The sequence below is a fragment of the Penicillium malachiteum genome (genome assembly GCF_028827825.1).
Source record: "Penicillium malachiteum strain IBT 17515 chromosome Unknown utg000005l:1.0-9002435.0:326005.0-9005861.0, whole genome shotgun sequence".
In the NCBI taxonomy this organism is placed as follows: Eukaryota; Fungi; Ascomycota; class Eurotiomycetes; order Eurotiales; family Aspergillaceae; genus Penicillium; species Penicillium malachiteum.
The window spans coordinates 2814268-2838899 of NW_026643099.1; the positions used below are offsets into that span (position 1 = coordinate 2814268).

The window sequence follows — 24632 nt, forward strand, 5'->3', positions numbered from 1 at the left end:
TTGGCCTGGCTCTAAGCGGTCTGCGATTCTGCCCAGCCACAATTTTGCATGCTTAGTCATTTTCACCAGTTGACGCCCGCCGGGCGTCGATCCACCCTCTATAGACATGAGGGACTCATTCCCATAGCTTATTTACAAATTTTTTTTTTTAAAAAAAAATTAAGAGAGAAAACGATAGTGCAAGTTTTGGAATGGAGGACTGGAATGGGTTACATGGAGATGTGTTTAGTGAGTAGTACTACCTCATGTCTCCCTTAGATCCTCTCTACGTAACTCCTCCAAAACTTGATCATAAAGCCCCATTTTTCCAATTCCAGTATATGCTCCATATACATAAGATATAACCTGACTCCTTTTGCTGCTAAGGCAGTCTGAGAGCAGATGATCCTGAAGCTCGGCTGATCTGACCATTTCGATATACTCTTGTCGCTCGCGCCATCTTTCTCGTGATTCCTCATCTAACGGGTACCCATTCTGGTCGTACTTGTCAGGAAGGTCAAAAGAGGCAGGCATGGCTGAAAGAAATTCAGGGAATGCGATAAGTTCCCAGGGAACTGTACATGCTCCCTCCCAGTCGATAATCCCAGTTACGTCAAAGCTCTTTCATCCACCATGATGTTACTATGGAGAAAGTCGTCATGGTCCAAAGGAAATGGGCCTTCGTTGCATAATGAGAGCCGGCTAGCCATGGCTTTGATCTGTGATGGGAAATTCTCAATAATGGTAATCATCTGTTCTGCCGAGATTGGCGCTCCCTGCATCGACTGTGTGATTATTTCTCTATCCCATCTGAACTTGACAGTATCAGCCCATGCCTCAAAGAATTCAGTTGCCGTATCAAAAGGTCCACCGATTCATGGTATGGGACCAGACTCATATCCACCTTCATGGTTTCGAATAATAGTTCCAATTTTCGGAAGTCGCAATGAAGTCAAGTGAACCTATACATTAATTAGGTTATCAATGTGAGCAACTCAGCCCCAAAACAAGTATACAGCTCTGGAAGTAGACTTACATGATACTTCGCGACAAAGCTGTAGAAGTTTGGTCTGTATTCTTTAGGTATCATGCCTCGATGGACCTCATAACCGCCATTCGGATCCATAGCGACAATACCAGGAAGCAGCTCTATCAGCATGAACGCGACTCCTACCGGATTATTTTCGTCAGCTTCATACGCAAAAAGTCGAGGCACTGGTAAGTCGGAGTGCTCCTTGATGAATTGCATCGTTCCAACCTCAGCTTCAAAGTTGATGCTGCTATCGAAGGATGAGTATTTTCTTCTAATATGAACTCGGGCTGCCCAGCGAGTCTGATCAGAAAAATGCAGAACTCGGACAATGTTATTGAGCCCACTTGCAACCTGGTCCAAGGCTATGCATTCTAGGTCTCCGGCAGGTCCTGACGCAGTTCGACATAGTTCATCCCATTTGGTTCGCTGGAAATAATCGACGGTTTGAATGTCACTATTTTCAAGAAACTTTTGTACGCTTGACCAAGAGCTGGACTCGGCAGACATGGTGATAAATTATCGTATGGAAAATAATGGATTGACTCGAGGTGGCTATCAAAACTTTCTATCAGAAACTATGATCCGTCTTTGAAGTGGCGCCTGGTGGTGATATTGGAAGGGGGGAAAGATGCAAAACAAGACAATGTAAGCCCCACCTGGGCACTACATAGCACGAGTGGGGGCATCTAAGCGTGTGCCCGGGCCTTGGAAGTTGGGCAGCTCCTTGAACCCGAGTTAGTACCTGCTCTGCTGGTTAAGGCCTGGTCTAGGCACTCGGAGGATAGGTTTGACCGCCTCCGTTTATCCGCCACGAAATTAGCCTGCGAACTGTATATGTAACCAGTAATTGTTTGATTTCACTGATACAGATTAGCAGGATCTGAAGCTGTTGAGACCGAGCTCAGGAGAGTTTCCCTTTGTATGACTTGAACGCACTCTTTCATTCATGTTCTGCATAAAGAAGCGCTCGCCGCAATCTTATACTGGTACTGGGGCACCAACTCATGAGAGAACTTTGATATTCCCATACTGCTAGGCGACGATCAGTGAAAAAGAAAAAAAAATATTGGCTGGATAATAATTCCCACACATCTGAACAGATGTTAAGCCTCTGAAGAGAAAATCTCCGGCAACTTCAAGAAATTCCTAGAGGTGTTTGAATTCAAGTCTCTTTTCATTGCCACAATGCTGTCAGACTTGCCTTCAGAGATCATTGTGCATATCGCCATATATCTGCCAACCATCAGTGACATCGTCAACCTCGCAAAAACATGTCAACGATTTTATAAAATCATTACCGCAGAAGAATCATCCATTTTTCGAACTTTTATTCAAACTCGTTTCCCACACATACAAACTCCACCTTTTTGGAAAGGTGCGGCTCGTGCCCTCGCATCGCGATCACGGGCACTGGACAGACTGGGGATTATTGGCCGTTTCGTCATCCCGCCAGATACAGCGACCAGAATTGGGTTTCAGGAGCACACGCGTCGCGATAATCCCACGCTTGGATACCGGCCTGCCATAGACTCGTACGAAGTCTGGAATGGCGAATGTTGGGCTGATCGAAGGGAGGTTCTTGCGTGGGGCGCGGGCCATCAGATATTTTTGCGATCCAAACAAACTGGCACCCGCTCAAAGGAGCAATGGGTATCGTTTAACGATGTTGAAGAGCCTACTAGTTATGATGATATCTGTGGATTGCATCTTCTCAAGCCCGAGGAGTCGAAACAGGATCCAGGTGTTGAGAATCTGATTTTTGCTCGCATGAGAGGTGATCTCGTTCATCTTTCTCTTTCCCTTGATGCGGCGACTCATGAAATCAAGAGAAAATTTACCACCAATGGATTGTTATTGGAAAAGACAGATCTGATTAGTGATACATTGGCTGCTCATTTCGATAATGGGTCGATTGGCCTGTACTCACTTGACAACGATTCTCAAGAGGTCGAGCCATTTGCCTGGGTCGGTGATGGATTAGACCATACAAGACGAAGCCGATACTCAAAACTTCTATCCCCTTCGCGCCTTGCGCTGGCTACTGGCCAAGTTAAAAACTCTCTCTCAATCAACACGCTCTCGCCTGACGGTGTATGTGTTGATCGAGAAATTGGTGTGGAATCCCTCGATCTCGAAGATCAAGTAGGCAGAACAGTTCATGCAGCTGTCACTGCCATCGCACCTCTCAACTCTCACTCATACGCAGGATCACCTGGTGATGTCTTTCTAGCCACATGGGGAGACCGAACAATAAGGTAAGACCGCAAAGAATAAAAAGCACCCCGAGACATCGCCTAACATACTTCGCATCACAGATTACACGATCTTCGTTCGCCACATGCCTACGAATCAACGTATAGAGATACAACCGACATAAATCTAATTTACAGCGTACATCCATTTGGTCACGACCGTTTCCTCGCTGGAGCGGGTGGCAACGCCGTACTAAAAATCTTCGATTTACGCATGAGCAACACATACAACTACTTGGGCGCACAAGTGCCACTCACAAAAACCCAATCTCAACCTAGCACCAAACTACCGACAAGTACCATACCAAGTTATCCCCGAAAGGATTTCTCAATCTTCCTCTCAACACAACTTCCATCGATAATACCACGGAATCGTCGCGCTCGCAACAGACGTGGTCCATATCGCGGCCCAATTTACACGATGTCCTCGCCATCTTCATCGTCACCAACAGTGTACACCGGTATTGTGGACGGTGTGGTTCGGTTGGACTTTGCGTCAACAGATGATCTGACAGGACCAGCGAGCGAGTGGTACGATTTCAATCTTGGATTAGAAGTCGAGAAGGGTAGTCCATCTGTTCCTGTTGATGCAGAGAACGTGATTAGGATAGCGGGTTATGAGCGACCGGATCCGGATGATTTTACTACTACTTCTAAGCTGAGAAATCAGCATGGGTTTTGGTATCCTGAGCCTAGGTATGTAAATACTGGGGCGGGACCTGGATGGGATAGGCGATGGGAACCGCTTGCGCAGGCTGGTGCTTGGAGAAGAAAGGGAGGATCGAGTTAAAAAGCATATGTATACTAGTAGAACTGCACTAGTAGACAGAGCAACAACTACTCCAGTGCATTGTATTAACATAAAGTTCTTGAATGTTTCAGATACACATTTAGCTCTACATACAAACGCTCATGGCTAAGAAAACGGGATTCATCTGTGGAATACTACTCTCAAGAACCGGATGAGGGAAAATGAGAAAGTTAATAAACTTTTGTGGTATTCTCGAAAAGCAAAGAGATAATAAGCAAATGGTAGTCAAAGAGTAACGGTCATAGCTCCGTATGCGCCATGCTGAGCAAAAGGTTGAATATGTAGTATCGGGTTGATATCAATAGCCAGCGAAATATGTGAATATGAGGAGACAAATCCTCCAAGTTGCGTAGCAAATATCATTACCATGGAAAGTTTCTTTATCAATGAGGCAGCTGGAGGGAAAAAAAACATCTCGAGACTCAAGATTCTACCGATGAAGAAGTCGGGTTGAAAGGATTGAACGGTCAGATTGGATGATCGGAAGCCCATGAGATCATTTAATCGTCGAACTTGAATGACTTGCCACCAGAGATATCAATGGGGCCACCACGGTAGGAACCACGCTTCTTCTTGTTCTTCTCCTTCGTGAAGCCCTTGCCACGAGTGACAGAGAGATCAGCAAATGCGCGGTCAGCATATGCGTAAGAGATGTAGTCGTTCTTAAAACCGTCGAAGGGAAGCTCGCTCAGAGCAGCGAGAGGAGTTGGACGAGCTCCAGTGTGCTTCTTCTTTGTCGATCCATTTCCAGGAGCCGGGCTGGCGTTGGATGAGGTGTTGCGAACCTCGTCAACAGCAGGGGAAGCAGAAACGGTGACACTAGACTCAGAAGCAGTGGCTACTGCAACGCCACCAGCCTTCTCATCGTCAGAGCTATCGTCGGAACTGGCGGAGGCAGACGAGGCCGATGACTCTGGAAGGGGGGTCTTCTTTGCTTCCTTCAAGGCCTTAGCATTCTCCTTCTTGACGGGCTTGGAGTCAGATTCGGAGTCAGAAGAGTCAGAAGAGTCAGAAGAGTCAGAAGAGTCGGAGGAGTCGGAGTCAGAAGAATCGGAAGCGCTTGAAGAATCAGAATCAGAGTCGGAATCGGAAGATTCAGAGTCAGAGTCGGAGTCAGACTCAGAAGATGAGTCGGCCTTCTTGGCTTTCGCTGCAGTCTTGGCCTTCTTGGCCTTGGGGGCATCGCTTTCAGAATCGGAATCAGAGGATTCAGAGTCGCTAGATTCAGCCTTGCGCTTAACACCCGCGGACTTCTTCACAGCGGGAGCCGGAGCAGGAACAGTCTTCTCCTCCTCCTCATCGTCAGCATCACTATCAGAGCTGGAGGATGAAGAAGAGGGCGAGGAAGAGCGAGCCTTCTTCGATTTGCCGGCGTCTTCCATTTCAACATCAGAATCGCTTGAATCGGAATCGGAGCTGCTGTCGCTATCCGAGTCGCTGTCGGAGTCCGAAGAGGAACTGGAGGCAGCGTTCGCCTTCTCCCATGCCTGGAAGACCTCCAGCAAAGCTGGGGCGCCCTTCACATCAGCCTTGGTTCCGGCCTTCTTCAATTCTTTCTCAAAAGCTGTGTTGGTGGTAGCGAAGCCATTGCTGGACAAGAAAGAAGCAATGGAAGCGAGAAGCTGCGAAGGAACAGTGTCGTTGGTCTTGGTAGGCTCAGACTGTCAAATAAGGGCTATGGTTAGTTTAGTTCTGACCACTATTGAGATGATATAACTTTACCTTCTTGGCAGGAGCCTTCTTCTGGGCTGAAATCTTGGCCATGATCGCGTAGAATTTAATCAGGGTTTGATATGTTCAGATACGGTCAAGAAACAAGAAAATTGGAAGTGAAGAAATCAACTGTTTATAGAAGTCGCCATCCAGGAACCAAAAAAAAAGTAAAAAAAAAGTATTGCCAGAGCGGTGAGGGTGATATGTACTGTCGCAATATGTGATTGGTCAAGATCACCTAGGCAGAAAGGAATAAGTGGATTCACGTGGGAAAAGAATGTGATGCCTCAGGCTGCAATAATATCTCCACTTTAATCTAGATCATGAACCTACAGTTCCAGTTGGGTATATGAAACTTGATAGACATCTGGATGATAGTACATATATCACAATGTTTGAAAAGGTTCACATGTACTTGTTTGTACCAATGACTCAAATTTTCAAAATACGAGAGGTCAACGAATCAGTAGTAAATCTGATTCCTCCCGGCCCCTAACATGTACATATCCCAACTGGAAGGTCCCAGACGAGATTAGTACTAGTTTTTCTTAGTATTGATGTATTCACTCTACTAGTACTCATCATAGGCAGACCGGTAAAATCTCGAGAACCCTCAGATTCAAGTTTGAGCACTTGAGATAAATCAATAGTATAGAACAGATGGCATAGACATCAATGCCAGGGCGCATAGTAATCACATACCTACAGTAACCTACTAGTACTAGTAGTGGGCTCGACAGGCTTCAAGTCATCCTCAGCAATCCTAGTAGTATAGATTGATCTGCAAAATTTTGACCTTTTGCAGGATGAATTGCAACATTCGAACATCTAAAAAACCATACATAATCGCTTCAAGTTAGTTTGGATATCTCGTTCGATGTTCAAATGAAGGACGTACATGTAAGTACGATTTGTTCAAATTATTATGCCTCTTTCATATGTATCCTCGATACTATCCAACTCAGGGACATCAATCATAAAGTAAAAAATAAAATAAAATAAATAAGTTGTTCCAGATCAGTCTTGTGACAAATCATGATGTTATGCCTAAAGTTTGTCGTGGGCAATTCCGGCAATTTAAGCTGCCAAGTGTTCCAAGTGTTCCAAGGTTAGCTGCAGAAGCCGGATCAACTCGATACTCCGCTCCCACGAGCTCCGCCTTGCCCGCAACCCCAAACATCCCGATGAGCTAATACACTTACTGCCAACGGCGATCTGGCATTGCTTCCAAATAGTCCCAACACTCTCTGTTACCTTCAGTCTGAACTTACATTGATTCATTTATCACAAACTGTTCGCGAAACCGTACGTCGAATCTGGGAACGTATGCGCATAGGACTCCGTCCTCATTTAGCCCCCTCCAATACAGTCAGCGTCTCAATAATGATTCCTTGATTTCGCACCCTACGCCTTAATTTCAGCGCATAAAATTGGATAATGAACGGTCAACGCCCACGTCCCCAGCCCCCCGGCGACCCACGGCGCGGAGGCGACGGTCGCAATGGTTCTGCCGATGGGTCCTTGTCGAGAGCAGACAAGTTCGAGGATGAGAAGAAAAGAATCATTCAAAGCTGTTACTCGAAGAAAGATAGTGACGGAACCTGTAAGTGAACTCTTGGGACTTTGCTTGGCGCCTCGCAGGGGTATCTCTAGCTTTACCGCAACTAGGGGATAGTAACCCCGGACGTGGATGAAGGCTGTCCCTGGATATTCTGCAAGGGACAAACAATTCACTTAATAGAGCTTCATACTGATTATTGTTCCGCAAAGTGGTCGAGTCCTATATCACACATGTTCGAATCACAGAAGATGCAGCACACCCTTCAGCCCCTGCCCCGCCTACATCGGCACCCGAGAACAAGAAACCCCGTGTTATCATTGTATCAGTGCGAAGATCAGGCAGAGTTCGAATGCACAAGGCCCGCGAAAACAATGACGGCACATTTTCCATCGGTAAAACATGGATGCTTGATGATTTGTCTTCAATCCAGTCATACGCTTCCTCGGTGCCCAAGACACCCGGAGAACAGCAGCATAAGGAATGGGCGTCAAATGTGGGATTTGTGGTGACCGTGGGGAAGCCGTACTATTGGCATACAGGGAGCTCCAAAGAAAAGGACTTCTTTATTGGCAGCTTGGTGAAGATCTACAAGAAGTACACAGGAGGCAAAGCGCCTACTCTAATTGGATTTGATGATAGAGAGCGGCAAATGCTCCTAGCGGGAGGACTCTCAGGCCCTTCAGGCCCGTCGTCGGCACCACCGTCACGAGGCCCTGGCATGGTTCCCCCAGCAGATCCTACAACAGCTCCATATCAGGCAGCTTCATTCGGAAGCCGTGAGCCCAGTCGTGATGGGCCCCGGGAAGTAAGGCGGAAGGCATCGGAGGATCCAATGTTGCGGGCACAAAGAAGCCGGGAGCAATTATCTCGGCCAACTACAGGGAATTCTAAGCCGGCCCCCTCGCCCTTCAATCTGGCCTCTAATCCACCACCCGCCGGCCCACCACCCCCTCTGCCTCCGCAACGGAAAGACTCCGAGAACAGAGAGCCGCCTGTGAGATTTCCCTTGAGTGAATCAAGGCCATCTTCATCGCGCGGCGATGGTCGATCTCCGAAAACCCCCACATCCGAGTTGGCAGCCCAATCTGTCGACACACTATCCTTGAATCAGAAGCGAAGCGTGGATGGGCTGCGACCTACTACTCCTGCCTCGTTTACTAGTGAAGCACGAGGCATTTCGGCCAGCCCCGCTAGTGGTTTTATTCCATATCGTGAAGCTGATAAAACACCAAATCTGGAGCCACTGCCACAGCCTGTTCAAGAAAAGGTCGTTTATGAAGAACCTCAGCCAGTAGCACCAGCTGATGATTCCTTAAAACCCCCCGAGAAAGATGGCCCACCATCCTCTCCGATTCTAGTGGACCCAGCAATTGCAGCGGCTGTAGCTCAATTTTCTGAACCAATAACTGAAACGGTATCAGAACCGACACAGGAATCTCATTCTTCTGATTTGGTGCAAGGTGATGGTGATGATGACGAGGCACACCGTCCAGGATTGGGCCCAATGGTGAAGAAGAAGAAATCTTCGAAAGAGATCGCAGGTGCTCTCCGCAAGGCCGCAAATGCCTACGGTGCCTTTAAGCCACGCCCTGGAGGTGCTGGTGAGCGTCTGCTAGCAGCAGCGAAGAAGCAGCAAGCTGAACAAGCTGAGCCTGATGGTATTACTGGCGTTGTTCCGGCCCCATCTCTTACTCGATCTGCAAACGAGGCACCAAAGAGCCCAGTCGATGGGCCTACAGAAAGGGAGCAGCATATACCGGCAGCTCTACCAATGCCTCCTGCAGACATCCCATCAACTCCTGCCAGCGCACCTCCAACCGTGGAGATTACCAAGCCTGAAGTCGAAGTGACTTCGCCACCGCCTGACTCGATTCCTGTCCCTGAGAAGAGTTCAGATTCTCTTGCTGATATTGTCAAGGTTGATGACCGCTCAAGGTCACCATCTCCAGCAGCCCGAGGGCGTCGCCGGAGACGTGAGGACCATACTGTCAAGTACTGCCAGGCGCTTGGGATTGACGTTACTGTACTTGATGGGCGCGGTATTGACTTTGATGACATTTTGACAGATCTTGGGTGGAATGGTCGTCTTAATGACGAGCAAAAAATCGAAGACTTGGAGGCTGATGTCCGCCGTGAGATAGGCCGCGTTGAAGCTACCAGCTGGCTTGGTAATCTTGAACAGCAAGAAGGGAAAGTTGAGCAGTTGGCGGTCCTCATTGATAAGACAATTGAAGAGTGTGAGGAGTTGGATGGTCTTCTGACTTTATACTCCCATGAACTGAATGTAAGTCCTCAATCATCAAACAAGATCACATGGTCTCAAATTACTGACCCTTGAATTAAATAGACACTACATGAAGATGTCTCATACATTGAGGCCCAGTCTCAAGGTTTGCAAGTGCAGACAGCCAACCAGAAGCTCCTGCAAAACGAACTCCAAAATCTCTTGAAGACACTTTCTATTTCTACAACAGAGCTTCGTCCACTCAATGAGGCTTCACTAAGCAACCCCGAAGGCTTAAGTGATACTGAGAGAGCTCTCTCTACCCTGTACAAAGCTATGCTTATGATTGATGCCGAAATTGGACAAAATAAAAAGCGCCTTGTTGACGCCAGCGTCGGTGTTTACGCCAACACAGAGATTGGCCAAATGCGGGCTATCAAGGAAAAGAAGGAGGAATACCGGAACTCTGCCTTGACATTCCTACAACAGCGTCTCAAGCAATTTATGTCATTGGCTTTTAAGATGGCCGAACAAAAACGGGTGGATGCCTCCGCAGCTGCTACGAGAGATCCTATGAAGCTCGATGGGGCCGCTCGTCAGCAATTCCGCGCAGAAGTGTGGCGATACAACCCATTAATGCTGTTCACCAAGGAAGTGAGCATGTCCGAGTGGCACGCTCTCGTGAACCTGTACGAGCGGCAGTCCAAGCCATCTTATCAAGGCGAGTTCCGTGAGAACAACGCAGCTTGGCAAAAGACGGCTCGAAAACCCACAGGAGAGGAGCAAGAACTTCTCTTCACTCATCAAGAAAAGGAGAAAGAGGGCGAAGGCATCACTATGGCGGCTCGCAAGCTTACCGTGCGACGAGGCAAGACTGTTCGGGCGGCAGCTGGCATTCGACTGGCGTCTGCCGAAAAGCAACCTCGGGGCAAGATTGAGCCCTGCGAAGCATTTGCTGGGACACTGCGCGAAACACTTAATATGATAACCGACGAACAAAACTTCGTCGTAGAGTTCTTCCACCTGAACTCACTAGCCAACGTCGATTTCTCAGACTTGGTTAGTGCGGCTTTGCCGGAAGCTCGTCAATGCCCCAATTTCTCGGCCAAACAGTCTCATGATCCTGATCGAGACATGGCCAAGCGAGTTGAGCACATCATGGATGAAGTATACTCCTTCTGGCCCAATGACATGCAAAGTTTGGTGGACTGGGCCATCCAAGCGAACCCTCTGCAAGGCATTGGTATCATTTTTGCTCTGGAATCTGCCATGAGCGATCTTGATGATACAAATCAAGACTTCATTATTCATTCCTTGCAAAAGGTGCATTCCCGTCTCATGGGTCTGTTTAACCGATTCGTGGATGAACAGATCCGAGGCATCGAGGACACCAAGGTGAAGGTCAACAAACGCAAGGGAGTGATCTCGTTTATGCGGGTCTTTCCTAACTTCTCCAATGCAGTTGAGAACATGCTTTCACAATCAGGCGAGGAAATCTGTGACATTCGACTGAGCGTCAACGATGCCTACGATCGTATTAACCGTGCAATGTGGGAGTCGCTCAAGTTCATCGCCAAGGAAGCACCTGGTCAACCCCCTGGTGTGGCTGCCAATGCGGCCGGAGACCCCGAAGACAAGGAAGTGCTCAACTACCACATTCTCCTCATTGAAAACATGAACCACTACATCGAGGAAGTCCATGTACACTCGCTGTCAGTGCTTGAACGTTGGATGGATCGGGCTCACCAGGATTTTGCCGAGCACATGAAATTGTACTTGGATGCTGTTATCCATCGACCTCTCGGAAAACTGTTGGACTTTATTCAGTCCCTTGAGACTCTCCAGGCGTCAACCAATAGCTCCGACATTGCGACTCGAACTAGTCACTCACGGATGGTGGCGAAGAAGGTGTTGTCTTCGTATGATGCAAAGGAAGTGAAGCGCGGGGTGGAATTGCTTAAGAAGCGTGTTGAGAAGCATTTCGGTGACGCAGATGACCCCGGTCTTAGTCGCAGCCTGGTGCTGAAGGTGCTCCGGGAATGTGAGCAACGATATGAAGATGCATACGACCGTACCCGACACTTGATTGATACAGTATATGAAGGACAACTGGATCTGGAATGGCGGAAGGAGGATGTAGCGGCTATGTTCCGGAAGTGAGCGAATGCAAAATATGTCTTTTCTTCTCTTCAAATGTTTCAATGTCTCTTTTCTTTTCAGATTCTCCTCGTGCATTCAGTTTCTGTGTCGTGCTTGCCTAAGCATGTTTGGAGCATCTTTAGCTAGGCGCTTGGGTCATGGTGTTTCCCGGTGGAATACAATTAGGTTCATACATAACATTTGAAACTGTAGGGATCTTGAAACTTGAAGTCATGACAACACCTAGTACTCTGGCAGTAGTAACTTGAATATCCTAACGAAATGTATATGTGCTATCGTCTATTTGTACTCAAGTGCTATAAAAAGACGCTCACAAAAGATGACACTAGGTCAACCCTACATATTTAACAACTGCAACTTCCCCATTCCTCGAACAAAGAAATGACATTTCGTTGGTCCAAACACAGCATAATTTCAAACAATCCCGACTTATCCAGTCCCCCGGCAATGAAAAAATTTCTTTCGTACCATGTCGTGAATAGACGGACTTATCGTCAATATTGCCATTCTCACCAAGAGACGCCCCAACCGAGGAAGTTGAAGCGAGAGTCTGACCGTGGTGGGAAGAAAGAGGTGGAAGTCCCTCTTGGTTATGTAGACGGAATTTTGCATGAAGTAATAGAAGAACTCTTTGACAAGAAAACCAGGCAATCTTTTTCAAGAGAACAAAGCCAGGAAGAAATCATAGAGGCTAAGGACCTTGGAAAAAGGTGGGAAGAATATGATTCCCATCCTTGAGCTGGGAATCATCACGAGAGGAGAACTGGCCTGAGAGGCATGAAATGGGGAAGTATAGTATGACTTTCTCTTTGAGACCCTTTCCAGCCGATATTTGACACAAGATGCGGGTTTTGTCATGAGTGAAAAGGACGCGATCAGTAACCATCTTATCTTGGCCAGAATCAATGTCCGATGAAATAGGTATATCATCTGGGAATTGGAACCGGAATGTGTTGATTTTAGTCAACGTCCAGTCGCATACGAGGATTGAGCGGGACCCAAATCCAAGAATGATCGTTTGATCGTGCGGATGGCAAACCCATTTGCATACATCAAACTTCAAATTCAAAGAATGCTTCACAGCTCCTGAAAGAATTGCTAAAACAAATACAGTGGTCGATGTCGAGACAAGAACGTGGCTGGATTCTGGATGGAATAGAAGTTGCGTTATGGGGCCTGTTCTGCTGCTTTTCATAGATATTTCGACTGTCACCGGGTTCGCCGCAGTATCTGATGTGGAAATTGAAGTAAAGAAAATCCTGGTGCTGGAATCTGAAAAACAGATGAGTTGGCCATTGGGACTCCAGATCATATGCTGAATGCTTAGGAAGGCAAGTTGAGAATCATGAACATACGAAACCGTTCCGTGTTGGAGATCGAACAATTTCACGAATCCGTGCTCTGTTCCACAGCAATAAAAGCAACCAAGAGGGGACACAGCCAATGCAGTTAAAGGATTGATGAGATTTGTAGAGACAGTACTGAGAGTATTGGTTTGCCCAAGATTTTCCATTTCGCGGTCGCTATCAATGCTCTTCTCCAAACGCTCTGCATATCGCATCAAGGCATTTGGTTCCCAAGCATTGCCGTAATGTCCACAAAGGTCATAGATTCGGTGGAGACTGGGGGGGATCTTGAGAAGCTAGCTGATAGAGAAGACGAAAATCTGAGGTGGTATACACCTTCATGGTTCCATATCCGTCGCCCGTAGCGAAAAGGCTTCCATCTTTGCTAATAGCCAACTGGGAAGCGCCAGTCACAACTTCTCCAGCACTCCCCTCGTAGGGATTCCATTTAAATACCACTCCTTCGTTATAGAGACCCAAAAGGTCAGGGGAGTGTGGATGCCACACTGCTTCAATAACCTCACTTCTGCCAGTGTGTTCGCGTACTCGGCAACAGTGGTTGATATGGACAGGTCCATCCACCTCCCATGCCGAAAGAGGCTGTCCCAGATAGGCCACAGCGGTCAAAGTTCCCTCCTCGTTCATTGCCATGTAGCTTGATGATTTCAGGAAGTCTCCTTCGTTTCCGGGGTCTTCAAGATCTGCCACCAGCCGCCAAGTGGGGGATGGTTCGTGTATGTTAAACGATCTGACTTGGCAATCACTTGCTGCTACCAAGAGTGACTGATCATTATTTGTGAATAGAACAGCAAGTTGTTTGGGCCGAGACTTGAGATTTTCAATCGAAGCCTTGCACTTCCCAGTTGAAGAATCCCAGACCTTTGTTGTATTCAAGCCGCATGTCACAACCATTGTTCCCGTGCGATTAAATGCCATCCTGTATACCCTCTCTCCATGCCTGGTTGGATTATTCGTTGTCTCTTCAAAGTCCGCTGAATCGTAGACTCAAACATTTCCAGAAGATACCAAGACGCCGATATGAGTTCCTGCAGAGGAGATTGAAGCCGCATATGTGCCAAATGAAAGCCGCGCAACCAAGTCATCCCAGTCCAGCATCTGAATACCCATAATTTCAAGGTTTTTTCTTTTGACTTCCGACTTCCCAAACTGTTGATAAATAGCAGAATTTCGGGGACAGAAAGGAGGGATTGCTTTGTAAATCGCTTCAGGGTTTCGTTGTAGAATGGTGCCGAATCTCCCAAGAATCTTCATAAAGTCTGTGGCCCGGGCTTCTAACAACTGTCGCTCTTCTATATGGGAGATATCACTTGAAGTTGAGGGAAGAGCGCTATTCCATGGGATAGAACACTTTGAGAGGGTTTTTGAGGCCCGAATAAGGACTCGCAGCTGCTTGGTTACGACAAGAGCATCCATCCAGGTGAGAACGTAATGACCCGTTAAAAATTTCTTCAGAATGTTGAATGTCGACTCCCTAATTAGAGATATCTGTGGAAGATGAGAAGACCACCACATAGCGCTGTAGTCGAGGAACTCGGGCTTATCATTCCAGCTGAGCTTGGCTCGAAGGCCAATGGCCATCAGACAACGCATGCAACTCAGAAACAATTTTCCGTGAGCTACAGCCTGGTTTATTGAAAATGGACGATCCTGATCGCTGAGCAGATACTCACGCGCAGAGTGGTGAATCATGGTCACATTGCCGCTTTTGCCAACAACAATAAATCCACCACACAAATCCGTGATTGATTGCTGAAGATCAAGCATACCAGAACGGTCATCATGCAATATTTGGGTCAACTCTATAACTGTCAATGTACGGAATGAACATGCGACACATTGAAGGATTGTCAATGCTAAGGCACGTGCTGAAGGGGAGGGATTCTCTGCAATAGATAATGCCATCCTGTCGTATAATGCCTCCATACCAGATGGTAACTCTTGTAAAATATGCTCAACGTCACCAAGTGTATAACACGCATTCAACTTCTCTACCGCCAATCGTACCCACTTTTTCATCAGTGTCAGTTGTGAGAGCATAAAGAGTGAACTGCACTTACGAGAAATTTATTTCGCGACCCCTCGACTATGCGCTGCACAATACTGTCCTTGAACTCTGAATTTCCAGACATACTGAGTTCCTGTCGGATATGAGTATATAAATCCTCCATGTGCCCCTCAACACTGATGTTGCCTTGCCGCACGGATAATGGGTCCTTTCCGAGTCCCCGAGAAATTTCCAAGGTTGGGCGACTGAAAAGAAGAATTCGGATGGGTGCATTCGATAGTCCGATTTCTGAGAAAAGTTTTATGGTGGCTCGAGCATCACTAGCCTCATCCAGACCATCTATGATCCAATATAGCGGGCTATTTTGCTCCATTTTGAAAAGTCTGGATTTGGAAGGACTTTCCCAAATGGTTTTTGGGTCTGCTGTCTCAAGATCAGTTCCTTCATCAACAAGCTCGGCAATTTTGAAACGGTAATCAGGCATTTGTTGCCCAATTTGATACGCAATCAAACGGAGCAACAGGCTGCGCTTCTTGCGATCTGAGAACTGTATAAAGAAATACTGGCAGTTGATCTCCTGCTCGGCCAGTTGGTTGATGACGAAGGAAGATAGAACAGACTTCCCAGTTGCTGCGCCTCCGTTCACCCAGAGAAGATATGGCATTGACTTTTGGGGATTGAGCCACTCAGAATAGGCTTTCTCTTGGACAAACCAGGGGCTAGGCCCCTCTGTCCACTGATCCTGGAAAAATATGAAGTGCACGTCTGGAAATTCCCGAATGGCCAAGATGGTTTTTAGGCCAGTGTCTTTCAAGTTTTTGGTCGGAACCCAGATCGTAATTTCCACGGGCTTTGCTATTATCTTCCTCATGAGCGATTTCAGAACATTTCTCACAGACTTATAGTTGGGATCATTCGGACTGTCATACTTGCAAACCCCATGGTGGTCCGCGTTCAAAGCTTTAGAAGTTTCGCCCGGGTATCCAAGCACAGATGAGTCTTTTTCCAGTATCATCTTTGTCTTTTAGCGAGAACTGAAGTCATGCGCTTGTGGAATGTATCAAGCTTACCACTCGTGCTCCTTCGATTCCCATAGAAGTGGGCTGGGTCTCGTAAAAAGAGACCATATCCAGTCTTGACGCGACGTGTCGGAATTGCTCATTGAGTTTTTGTAATGTAACTGAGTTTTCTGAAAGCTCTGAGATGTAAAGTTTTGACGAGCTAATACGGGTCGATTGCAATAATTGATTGAGGATATCTGCCAGGTTGGTTCCCCTATGCGGGGTGGCCAGAAAAACAACCCCAGAGATGGCCTTGACAACATTCTCATATTCAGGATCAGTTTGGCCCTGCATATATGCCTGCCAGTGCGCTTGGTCAGTGTTGTCATTGCGAGTTTGGGTTCACTGTAATTGACCTCCTTGACGATAAGTCCACCCATACTGTGGGCGACAAAAAGCAGCGGAACCTTGGTGTGCAGTTAGCTACGAACTGCTCTCAAATCAATGATACGATCCCTCATTCACATTGCCAATATTAAGATCGCTCTTGTCTTCATCCGTGGCATACTTGAGATCAAACAGTAGCTCTTTTGCAAAGTCTAGAATAGTAGTGCTCGCACTTCCTCTCTTACGAAAGTTTGCGTTATACCCAAAGCTGAGAATCCTAGCCAGACAGAGGTCAGGTTCTAATGGAAGAAACTTCGATGGCCAGAACAGTTTTTCACTTCTATACTTTGACCAAGTCCATCGACTGCTTCCACCTAGGCCGTGCACGAAACCCATATCAGCTCTGTGTCCATTTTTGGGTGTGTAAATCACATTCAGACCCAAGGGGCCCGAATCATGTTCAGCTTTGACTTGAATAGGTAGACTGTCCTCAGAGATGACTGAGTCCTTGTTGTCTATTTGATCGCGGAGTGAGGAATAGGTCGACGTTGGTTTATGACTATGATCTGGCTGCGTGACTTCATCACTCTTCTTCCGTAGACTAAAACGTTTCCAGAACTACAAAATGTCAGAGACAGTTGACCACAGTGACCGGTCGCCACTCACTATAACTCTGAGATATGTGAAACGAGCCTAGACCCTTGTAAGCATATATTATTGGTTGGAATCCTCTTTCCGTGACAGATCCGGTTCCAAGGTTCCAAGGTTGAAATGTTGAAATTGTAGGTTCTTATATCAAAACCATGTTATAGGTGAGTCCTAACTGTGAACTTGAAATATTTCAGGTTCACATCGATCGGGTAAGCAATTGGGCGATGAAAAGCCCGACCACAACAGACCGAGATGGGCTAGTTACAGTCGCCAGGATTCCACTTGCATACATTTGCATATTTAGTCAACAGGGTATGTACTCCAGACAAACGGCGATAAATTCCGCTTCCTTATATCGATTGAATTTTGCCAGAATTATCATGAAGCTTGCAAAAATGAAGTTTGAAGTCCAAATCGACTTGAAGCAGTCCATGCACCCGAATGAAAAACATCTGAAGACTTCTGAACAGATACCGTCAAATTTGCTCAGTTGAAAATCCGATGTGAAGCAAACATGTGCATGTTTCAAACATTGAGCAACGTAGCGCCCCGCATCAAGCAAATACCTGTCACATTCTCTCAGTTTCACCCACCAATCCTGTCTTGTTAGCCCGCCCCTAGAAGACTGCAACTTGATGGGGTGATGCTAGTGCATGTCCAGTAAAAAGGAGCGTAGAAACGCCCAAATGTGGGGTTCCAAGTTGAAGAGCCAATTGTTGACCTTATTGGTAGATTAGTACGTAGCTGCATCAAACCTCTTGAAATCTCCAGCACTGGAAAACATGCGTCTGGCAACTTCCAGCTCTTGGAAATTCGAGGAAAGGGTACAGAATACTTCTCATAAATGCAAAATTATGAGATTTCCCTTCCTCTATGAGTATATTCCGTCCTTCAAGGATGGTAAATACATCAGAAAAATGGGCGTCGGGAGTTGAAGGCATCTTCGAGCTTCATATGGCCCTTGTTCAAGGTGAAAATTCAAAACTCCGCAACTACTCATGAGCAAGACTGGTTTTTCTAGCTATGCCTAGCGGTACAAGAGTAATCTCTGCAAGCCCTTGGGGTGTATCTGCCTGGACAAAGACCGCCAAAGTATCAGTTATTTTATCAGATGGTACCCCAAAAAAATATTTTCTCAAGGTCAGATTGTGTTCCCTCAAAGACAAATACTTCAGAGACTGATCACCTTTCGGGAGTTTAGTGTGCCACGGGGCGAGGAGCACATGCACTGACAGAAGGCGAATACCATTCAGCAACCGCCATACATTCAGTGATGCCCGGATTTGTTCCAAAGCCATGTGCATGGGACCAATACTGGGATGAGGACTCACCGGTATACTTCTTTCTTGGAGATTTCTATGACATGGAAATCCAAAAGGCGCCAGAACCAGAAGACTTTGCGGCTAAAGGCGGCGAGTTGGTGCCAGAGCCAGAACGCTTTGCTGCTAAAGTTGCTGAGCTTCATATCAAGGGCAACTCTCCTACTGGTAAGTTTGGATTCTTTGTTCCAACTGCGTGTGGGATTTTTGAGCGAACAGTAAAGTGGGAATCGAGCTGGACCAAGTGCTGTACCAACCAGGTCCAGGATGTTATCAGATATGACAATGAGACAAACGGCATATGGCCCCAGTTCGATGCCGCCTGTAAGCAAGTCATCGATGCTGTTATTCCGCGGCTCCTGGGAGTTTTACAGTCTGGTGGCCGGTCTATTAAGCCGGCCTTGATCCACAGTGACTTAAGGGAGCAGAACGTCGGGATTGATAATGAGACTCGTGAGACTATTGTCTTCGACCCCGGCTGCACATATGCTCATAATGAAATGGAATTTGGAACATGGAGGTGCTCATGGGCGCGTCAGTTTAGAGTTCCGATATATATGGAGCTCTATCAACGATATATTAAACCTTCAGATCCACAGAGCGAGTGGGATGACCGGAATAGACTTTACAGTCTACCTCCATACCTCAATGATTCCGCTGGACACCCGGGAAGCATTTCAAGATCGATGTGTGTACTCTTTTATCGAGCTCGTCCAATCTAAGCAAGGAATTGGAGCTTTAATAACCGATTCAATTCAGAGCATACAACGATATGCTATACTTATGCGAAAAGTATGCGCCTCTGGAAAGCCTTGCAAGATATAATCCCGAGAATGATGTTAGCGTTACGGGGGCCTTTATCCAACACGAAACAAATGCTTAGTGAAGTATAAGCGAGTTCTAAGGTTGGATGCTTTGTTCCAAGGTTCCAGATGTCAAGTTGAAGTGAGCATGGCTTTGGGTTGAATCAAGATTGGATGTTTACTATGCGAGTTGCCAGTAGATAGCATATACTACCGGCGTGACGTGCAATGCAGGTCTAGATGCTCTCCATTTTTGGTGACAACTCTTGGAACTCGAAGTACAAAATATTCAAGTAATTAGGCAAGCATATCAGGTGACAGTAACTCCTCTACTCAAGTGCTAATACTTTCACATTTTTACTTGTTGAGACGATATGTCATTCTTCCGAGGTCATTCCTTCCACAACCGTCTCACAAACGTCTCACAACCGCTATATCTCTTATAACCCGCAAACCCCCACACCTCTGAATAAGTCAGCATACATGCTCCTCGAAGGCACTGACAGCTACCTAGGGTCTATTTAGACCATGGACCATATTACTCCCCGACAGCTCAGTGACATCCTTGTTGACTTCCTGAATAAGTTCTCTTATCAGGACAATATTTCCCTTCCCAGAGCCGAATTCCACGCGCTTCAAGACTATGCCTCAAGATTCCTTCCCCGCGAGAATAGAATAGTGGCAGGCATGAGCGAGTACGCACATGCTGCGTTCCCTTTTCTACCACTAGAGATACGTCAAAAAGCAACTGTCTATGATGCCTACCAAATGTCAGTTGATGACCTCGCCTTTGAACAGCACGACAGTCTAGACGGCCTATGTCCTCAGCTATCCGCTCAGACTGAGATCAAACACCCTGTGTGGCAAGGGTTCTTTGAAACGTTACCGGCCTTCCTTGAATTTTATGGCCCTTACTGTCAGACAACTCTTCTTTGTGGAGCCCTCGAATTTATCCAGGCCACTACAGTGGAGCGAACTCTGTTTCGAGGCTACGCAGGCTCCAAGTTTCCCGATTACGTGCGGCGGATGTCAGCCCAAGGCCCTGTTCAGGCAGCGATATGCTTTCCCGAGCAAGAGTTCCCTCAAAAACAATATCTTCCCATAATAGCATCCGTTGAGGCTGAACTAGAAGACTGGGTTGGAACTGTGAACGATCTTTTCTCGTTTTACAAGGAGAGTGATACCGCGGTTGACCGCATGAACTACCCGTTAAATGCTTCTGCATGTACTGAACGCACGCCTTTGGAGATGCTTTGGGAAATTTCTGATACTGCACTTGCTTGCAAGGATCGCCTCAAAGCTATCTTAAAATCTGCGGGTAAAGAAAATGTCCGATGCCGTGTGCAGGAATTCATGACCGGCTATGTTCGGTATCATCTCGCATGCGATAGGTACCGCATCAGCGAACTCTGTGAAAAATCCGGTGATGTGGACCTTCTCGCTTATTATAAAATGAGTTTACGAGCGGTCGGTGCTTTGCAGGGCTCTTTTGTATCTGTTCACCCCAAGCCACGAGATCGGGTACGCACAGACGAATGCATGGCAGAAGTCACCGAAGGTAAGCTATCTAATACAAAAGATAGAGCCGTAGGAGGAAAATTCACTTGAAAATTTGCATAACTTTGAACTTTTTTTTTTTTAGCAAGTGTGGTCGTTTGGATCATAGTTCACATGGCAAGTTGGTCTTATGAGATAGAATTTTGTGGATACTATGCAGTGGCTGCGCCGCTTCCACCTACAGTAAAGAACATCCTCGATCTGGGCATAGTATGAATTAGAAAAAAATGATGATAGTACATGTGTTACCCTGAACGATTTTTACGAGCATGTAAAAGCCATAAACCTTATAGTTACATCTATTTGGTAAGATCTACCTGCTGTGTATGTGAATTGCGCTAGCGTGGTCTCTTTGTGTGACGCTGGTAGTCTGGTGTCAAGTTCTTCACAATATGTCTAAGCTATAGTAGAAGGAGATCTGCAGATGACGATATTATGTATGCATCTTCTACGCAGAATCAGAAATATTTTGTAAGGCTCCCCCACTTTCAGCTTGAATTTTGAATTTGCTCTGTATAAATCGACCTGGCCCCTGCCGGGAAGCTGTCCGAAGCTGTCCGGGTAATTTTCCATACATGGGACAAAACTACAGCATTTATTACATCAGAGGAAACAAACCAGAATGTGGCTACTAGAATGTTCAATCCACCAAGTCTGTTTGAAAGCAGTGGAAATTCTCGAGGAGCTTGCTGAGCGGGTATTATTTCAAGGAAATTTGGTGGTTATTTTGTTCACCTTGGTATCTACTCCACTGGCTACTGATACTTGATCACTCAATGATCCTCAATTACTGATGAAACAAGCTAATTGTATGCAAGTTTTTTGCTTGGATAGCATTTGAATTGGTCTACAATGCCTTGATCTCTCCGTTGCGGTCATACCCAGGACCAAAGCTATGGGCCATATCCAATATACCCTCCAGTATCAGCATTTTGCGTGGGAAAAGCCATTTGGATATGCTGAAATTGCATGAGAAGTATGGATCTGTCGTTCGGATTGGTCCAGATGAGCTATCATTCAACAGCGCGCAAGCATTCCAGGATATCTACGGGTTTCGCCCAGGTAAGCCACAGCTTGCTAAAGATTTCAAGCTCTACGGCTCCAAGACGAATGGTATTCGTGATAGTATTGCAGGATATCTTGATAATGAGGCACACACAAGACAGCGTCGACTTCTGTCTCACGCTTTCTCAGACCGGTGTCTCCGCGAACAAGAAGAAGTGATTGTCAATTTCATAGATTTGCTCATTTCTCGGTTGCGCGAAAGAACACAGATAGGACCAGATAACAAAGCTAAGGAAGACATTAAGAGTTGGTTCAACTTTGTGACGTTTGATATCACAGGAGATCTGATGTTCGCTGAGACATTCGACTGTCTCAAAGATAGCAGGCTCCATCCCTGGATCTCGCTTATATTTGCTACCCTGAAGGGTATCACTTTCATAGCCGTGTTGAACCATTTCACAATACTACGGAAATTGCAAGAAGTGTGCATACCGGAATCAGTCAGGAAGCAAATGCTGAAGAATTTCAATCTCAGTGCGCAGAAGGCCGATCGTCGCCTTGAGAAAGGGACAAGTCGGCCCGATTTCATGTCTGCTATATTGAAACACGGGTTGAGTGACGAGAAAGAGCGGTTCATTGAAAATCAGCCGCACATGCGTCGAGAAGAGATCCATTCAAATTCCGTCTTGTATGCTCTCCCAATATCTACCCAGTTATCAGTCCAAAGACAAGGGCTTACAAGAGGGTATTTGTTTGCAGTATCACAATTGCGGGAAGCGAAACATCTGCCTCACTCCTGTCTGGCTGTGTTTACTATCTTTGTATGAATCCTAATGCCATGGCCATCTTGACCCAAGAGGTTCGCTCCGCGTTTTCCCGGGATAGTGATATCACATCGACAAAGTGTAGTCGCTTGAGCTACCTAAACGCGGTCATAGAAGAATCTCTTCGTTTGTATCCTCCATTGGTGACCAACCTAACAAGAATCATTCCCGACGGAGGTGATACTATCGACGGAAACATGATACCAGGAGGTGTACGTATATGCTTCTCATCCAATTTTGGATTAATTAAGCAGTAGCTAAACCCAGATGGCAGGTAACTGTTTCGACCCACCATTACGCGTCATACCACTCTTCAGCCAATTTCTTTGTACCAGAAGCGTTCATACCCGAGCGCTGGCTGGGCTCCGACGCGCGGTTTCAGGATGATAAGAGAGATGTGGTTCAGCCATTCAGTTTAGGGCCGAGAAATTGTCTAGGCAGGAAGTAAGTTATGTCTTCCACGTCCCTCTAAGAGTTGAACAAAGTATGTTAACTTCAAGATCCGAAAAAGTCTCGCCTATATTGAAATCAGGATGATTTTGTCCAAACTTTTATTCAATTTTGATCTTCAAATTTGCAAGGAAAGTGAAGATTGGATTGATCAGAAGGTGTATACTATTTGGGATAAACCGGCACTCATGATTGAGTTGCATGATAGAATGGCCTGATATAGAGTACTGCCTAGGTGGTAGTTCTCGGGTCTTCGTCACACTAGCTAAACATAGCATATATGAACAAAATTTAGGGTTTTAGTCTGAAACTTGATCAGCATGATCTAAATTTCACCAGCAGAGATAATGCACTAGACAAGTTGAATGAGATACGTAACTTGAACCACTGATGTGGGGAACATGATGGTGGACCTGCTAGTTGGGTGGGGAATAAATGCCTTTAGTGCCTGAGTAAGCGGAGATCTGGCCCGGAGATGCCCCAGGTGCCTGCCGACAGTGCCAAGGTCACTGGGTAGGTGCCTGATCCTGGGCACTATGGGCACTATGGGCACTACCAGGTGTGACCAGTTGGCACCCAACTATAATAGGCCCCACCTAAGTTGAACTCGTTCTCCTATATTTAGGACCACGGGTGTGTCAATCTTTGGTCCCGCTTAATTCTACTCAGGGGCATTCTCTGGTCTGTGCTTGGTTCTCGAGATTCGAGATCCGATTCGGATTTTTGGTACTAGTAATTCATATGTGATCATGTCAATTTAATTGAGATTATAAAATCGTATAAGTTTACTATATTATACGCGAGGAATCAAGCCATATTCTCTCAAGTATTAATAAAGGAGAACCGTTTTGTCTGAAAAAGGAAATATGCTTCCGGTGGCTTAAGCTTCCCCAACTTTTGTCCCAAGAATTATGATACATACATGATACAATATATCTATATGTAAATTGGTAAAAAATAAGATCGAAATATCTAGACACCTTAGGTCAAAATAATTACTCATGTGTGTCCTGAATCATAAGGTTAACTTGGGTCTTAGTGGAGCGAAAAACCATAAAGATCGATTTGCTTGGGGATCGTCGTTTGTCCCGACTCTTCTCATCTCTTTCTATCTTGGGTCAAGTTTTTTGTTTCTGATAATTCCCCCTTTACTTTTTTTTTTATCTTACCTCTTCTCTAATATCATTTTCGTCCTGTCTTTAAAGGTGAGTCCAAATCTTTAACTATTTCCTGGTTCCCCACTGTTCTCGCCAATGGACCCAAAATTGGTCTCCACCATGCGAAGTTCTCGTAAGGGGGGCAACGGGAGATACCCCAACTGCAACTTCTCGAGACCCTGCGAGACGTGCGCCGCACGAGAGAAGTCTCCCTGCGGTCTGGATCCAGCCTCTTCTCCCCCCTCGAATAAAATTATTTTCGCCCCCAATCACTTCCAACACTTTGTGCAACAGCTCCCCTAATCTCAATCGTGAAACCGTTTAGCTGTCGCATTCCTCGATCCCGCGCATTCTCCTTTATTCCTCCTCCCCG

The 24632-nt window shown here is 46.3% G+C and overlaps 9 protein-coding genes across 9 annotated transcripts; 5 read left to right on the plus strand and 4 right to left on the minus strand.

Moving 5' to 3' along the window:
- Positions 1–243: 243 nt before the first annotated feature.
- N7483_011055 (uncharacterized protein) lies at positions 244–761 on the minus strand (the record flags this gene model as incomplete). Its single annotated transcript, XM_057094482.1, is given in 2 exon segments — positions 244–600; positions 612–761. 2 exon segments carry the CDS (start codon positions 759–761, stop codon positions 244–246), a joined length of 507 nt encoding a protein of 168 aa, XP_056940453.1.
- A 93-nt stretch (positions 762–854) lies between these two features.
- On the minus strand, positions 855–1519 carry N7483_011056 (uncharacterized protein; the record flags this gene model as incomplete). Its single annotated transcript, XM_057094483.1, has 2 exons — positions 855–941; positions 1016–1519. The coding sequence occupies 2 exons, from the start codon at positions 1517–1519 to the stop codon at positions 855–857; spliced, it is 591 nt and encodes a 196-aa protein (XP_056940454.1).
- A 678-nt stretch (positions 1520–2197) lies between these two features.
- On the plus strand, positions 2198–4054 carry N7483_011057 (F-box protein; the record flags this gene model as incomplete). The annotated part of the gene is made up of 2 exons (XM_057094484.1): positions 2198–3267; positions 3328–4054. The coding sequence occupies 2 exons, from the start codon at positions 2198–2200 to the stop codon at positions 4052–4054; spliced, it is 1797 nt and encodes a 598-aa protein (XP_056940455.1).
- Positions 4055–4575: 521 nt separating this feature from the next.
- Positions 4576–5839, minus strand: N7483_011058 (nucleolar and coiled-body phosphoprotein 1 family protein; the record flags this gene model as incomplete). The annotated part of the gene is made up of 2 exons (XM_057094485.1): positions 4576–5736; positions 5798–5839. The coding sequence occupies 2 exons, from the start codon at positions 5837–5839 to the stop codon at positions 4576–4578; spliced, it is 1203 nt and encodes a 400-aa protein (XP_056940456.1).
- Positions 5840–7225: 1386 nt separating this feature from the next.
- N7483_011059 (GTP-Rho binding exocyst subunit SEC3) lies at positions 7226–11733 on the plus strand (the record flags this gene model as incomplete). The annotated part of the gene is made up of 3 exons (XM_057094486.1): positions 7226–7391; positions 7559–9633; positions 9697–11733. 3 exons carry the CDS (start codon positions 7226–7228, stop codon positions 11731–11733), a joined length of 4278 nt encoding a protein of 1425 aa, XP_056940457.1.
- Positions 11734–13337: 1604 nt separating this feature from the next.
- On the minus strand, positions 13338–16460 carry N7483_011060 (WD40 repeat domain-containing protein; the record flags this gene model as incomplete). Its single annotated transcript, XM_057094487.1, has 5 exons — positions 13338–13958; positions 14106–14899; positions 15026–15107; positions 15158–16120; positions 16176–16460. 5 exons carry the CDS (start codon positions 16458–16460, stop codon positions 13338–13340), a joined length of 2745 nt encoding a protein of 914 aa, XP_056940458.1.
- Positions 16461–18417: 1957 nt separating this feature from the next.
- On the plus strand, positions 18418–19185 carry N7483_011061 (Fructosamine/Ketosamine-3-kinase; the record flags this gene model as incomplete). Its single annotated transcript, XM_057094488.1, has 1 exon — positions 18418–19185. The coding sequence occupies one exon, from the start codon at positions 18418–18420 to the stop codon at positions 19183–19185; it is 768 nt and encodes a 255-aa protein (XP_056940459.1).
- A 609-nt stretch (positions 19186–19794) lies between these two features.
- N7483_011062 (terpene cyclase) lies at positions 19795–20857 on the plus strand (the record flags this gene model as incomplete). Its single annotated transcript, XM_057094489.1, has 2 exons — positions 19795–20824; positions 20850–20857. The coding sequence occupies 2 exons, from the start codon at positions 19795–19797 to the stop codon at positions 20855–20857; spliced, it is 1038 nt and encodes a 345-aa protein (XP_056940460.1).
- A 588-nt stretch (positions 20858–21445) lies between these two features.
- On the plus strand, positions 21446–23320 carry N7483_011063 (cytochrome P450; the record flags this gene model as incomplete). The annotated part of the gene is made up of 5 exons (XM_057094490.1): positions 21446–21520; positions 21642–22516; positions 22588–22864; positions 22927–23096; positions 23164–23320. 5 exons carry the CDS (start codon positions 21446–21448, stop codon positions 23318–23320), a joined length of 1554 nt encoding a protein of 517 aa, XP_056940461.1.
- Between the last annotated feature and the right edge of the window lie 1312 nt (positions 23321–24632).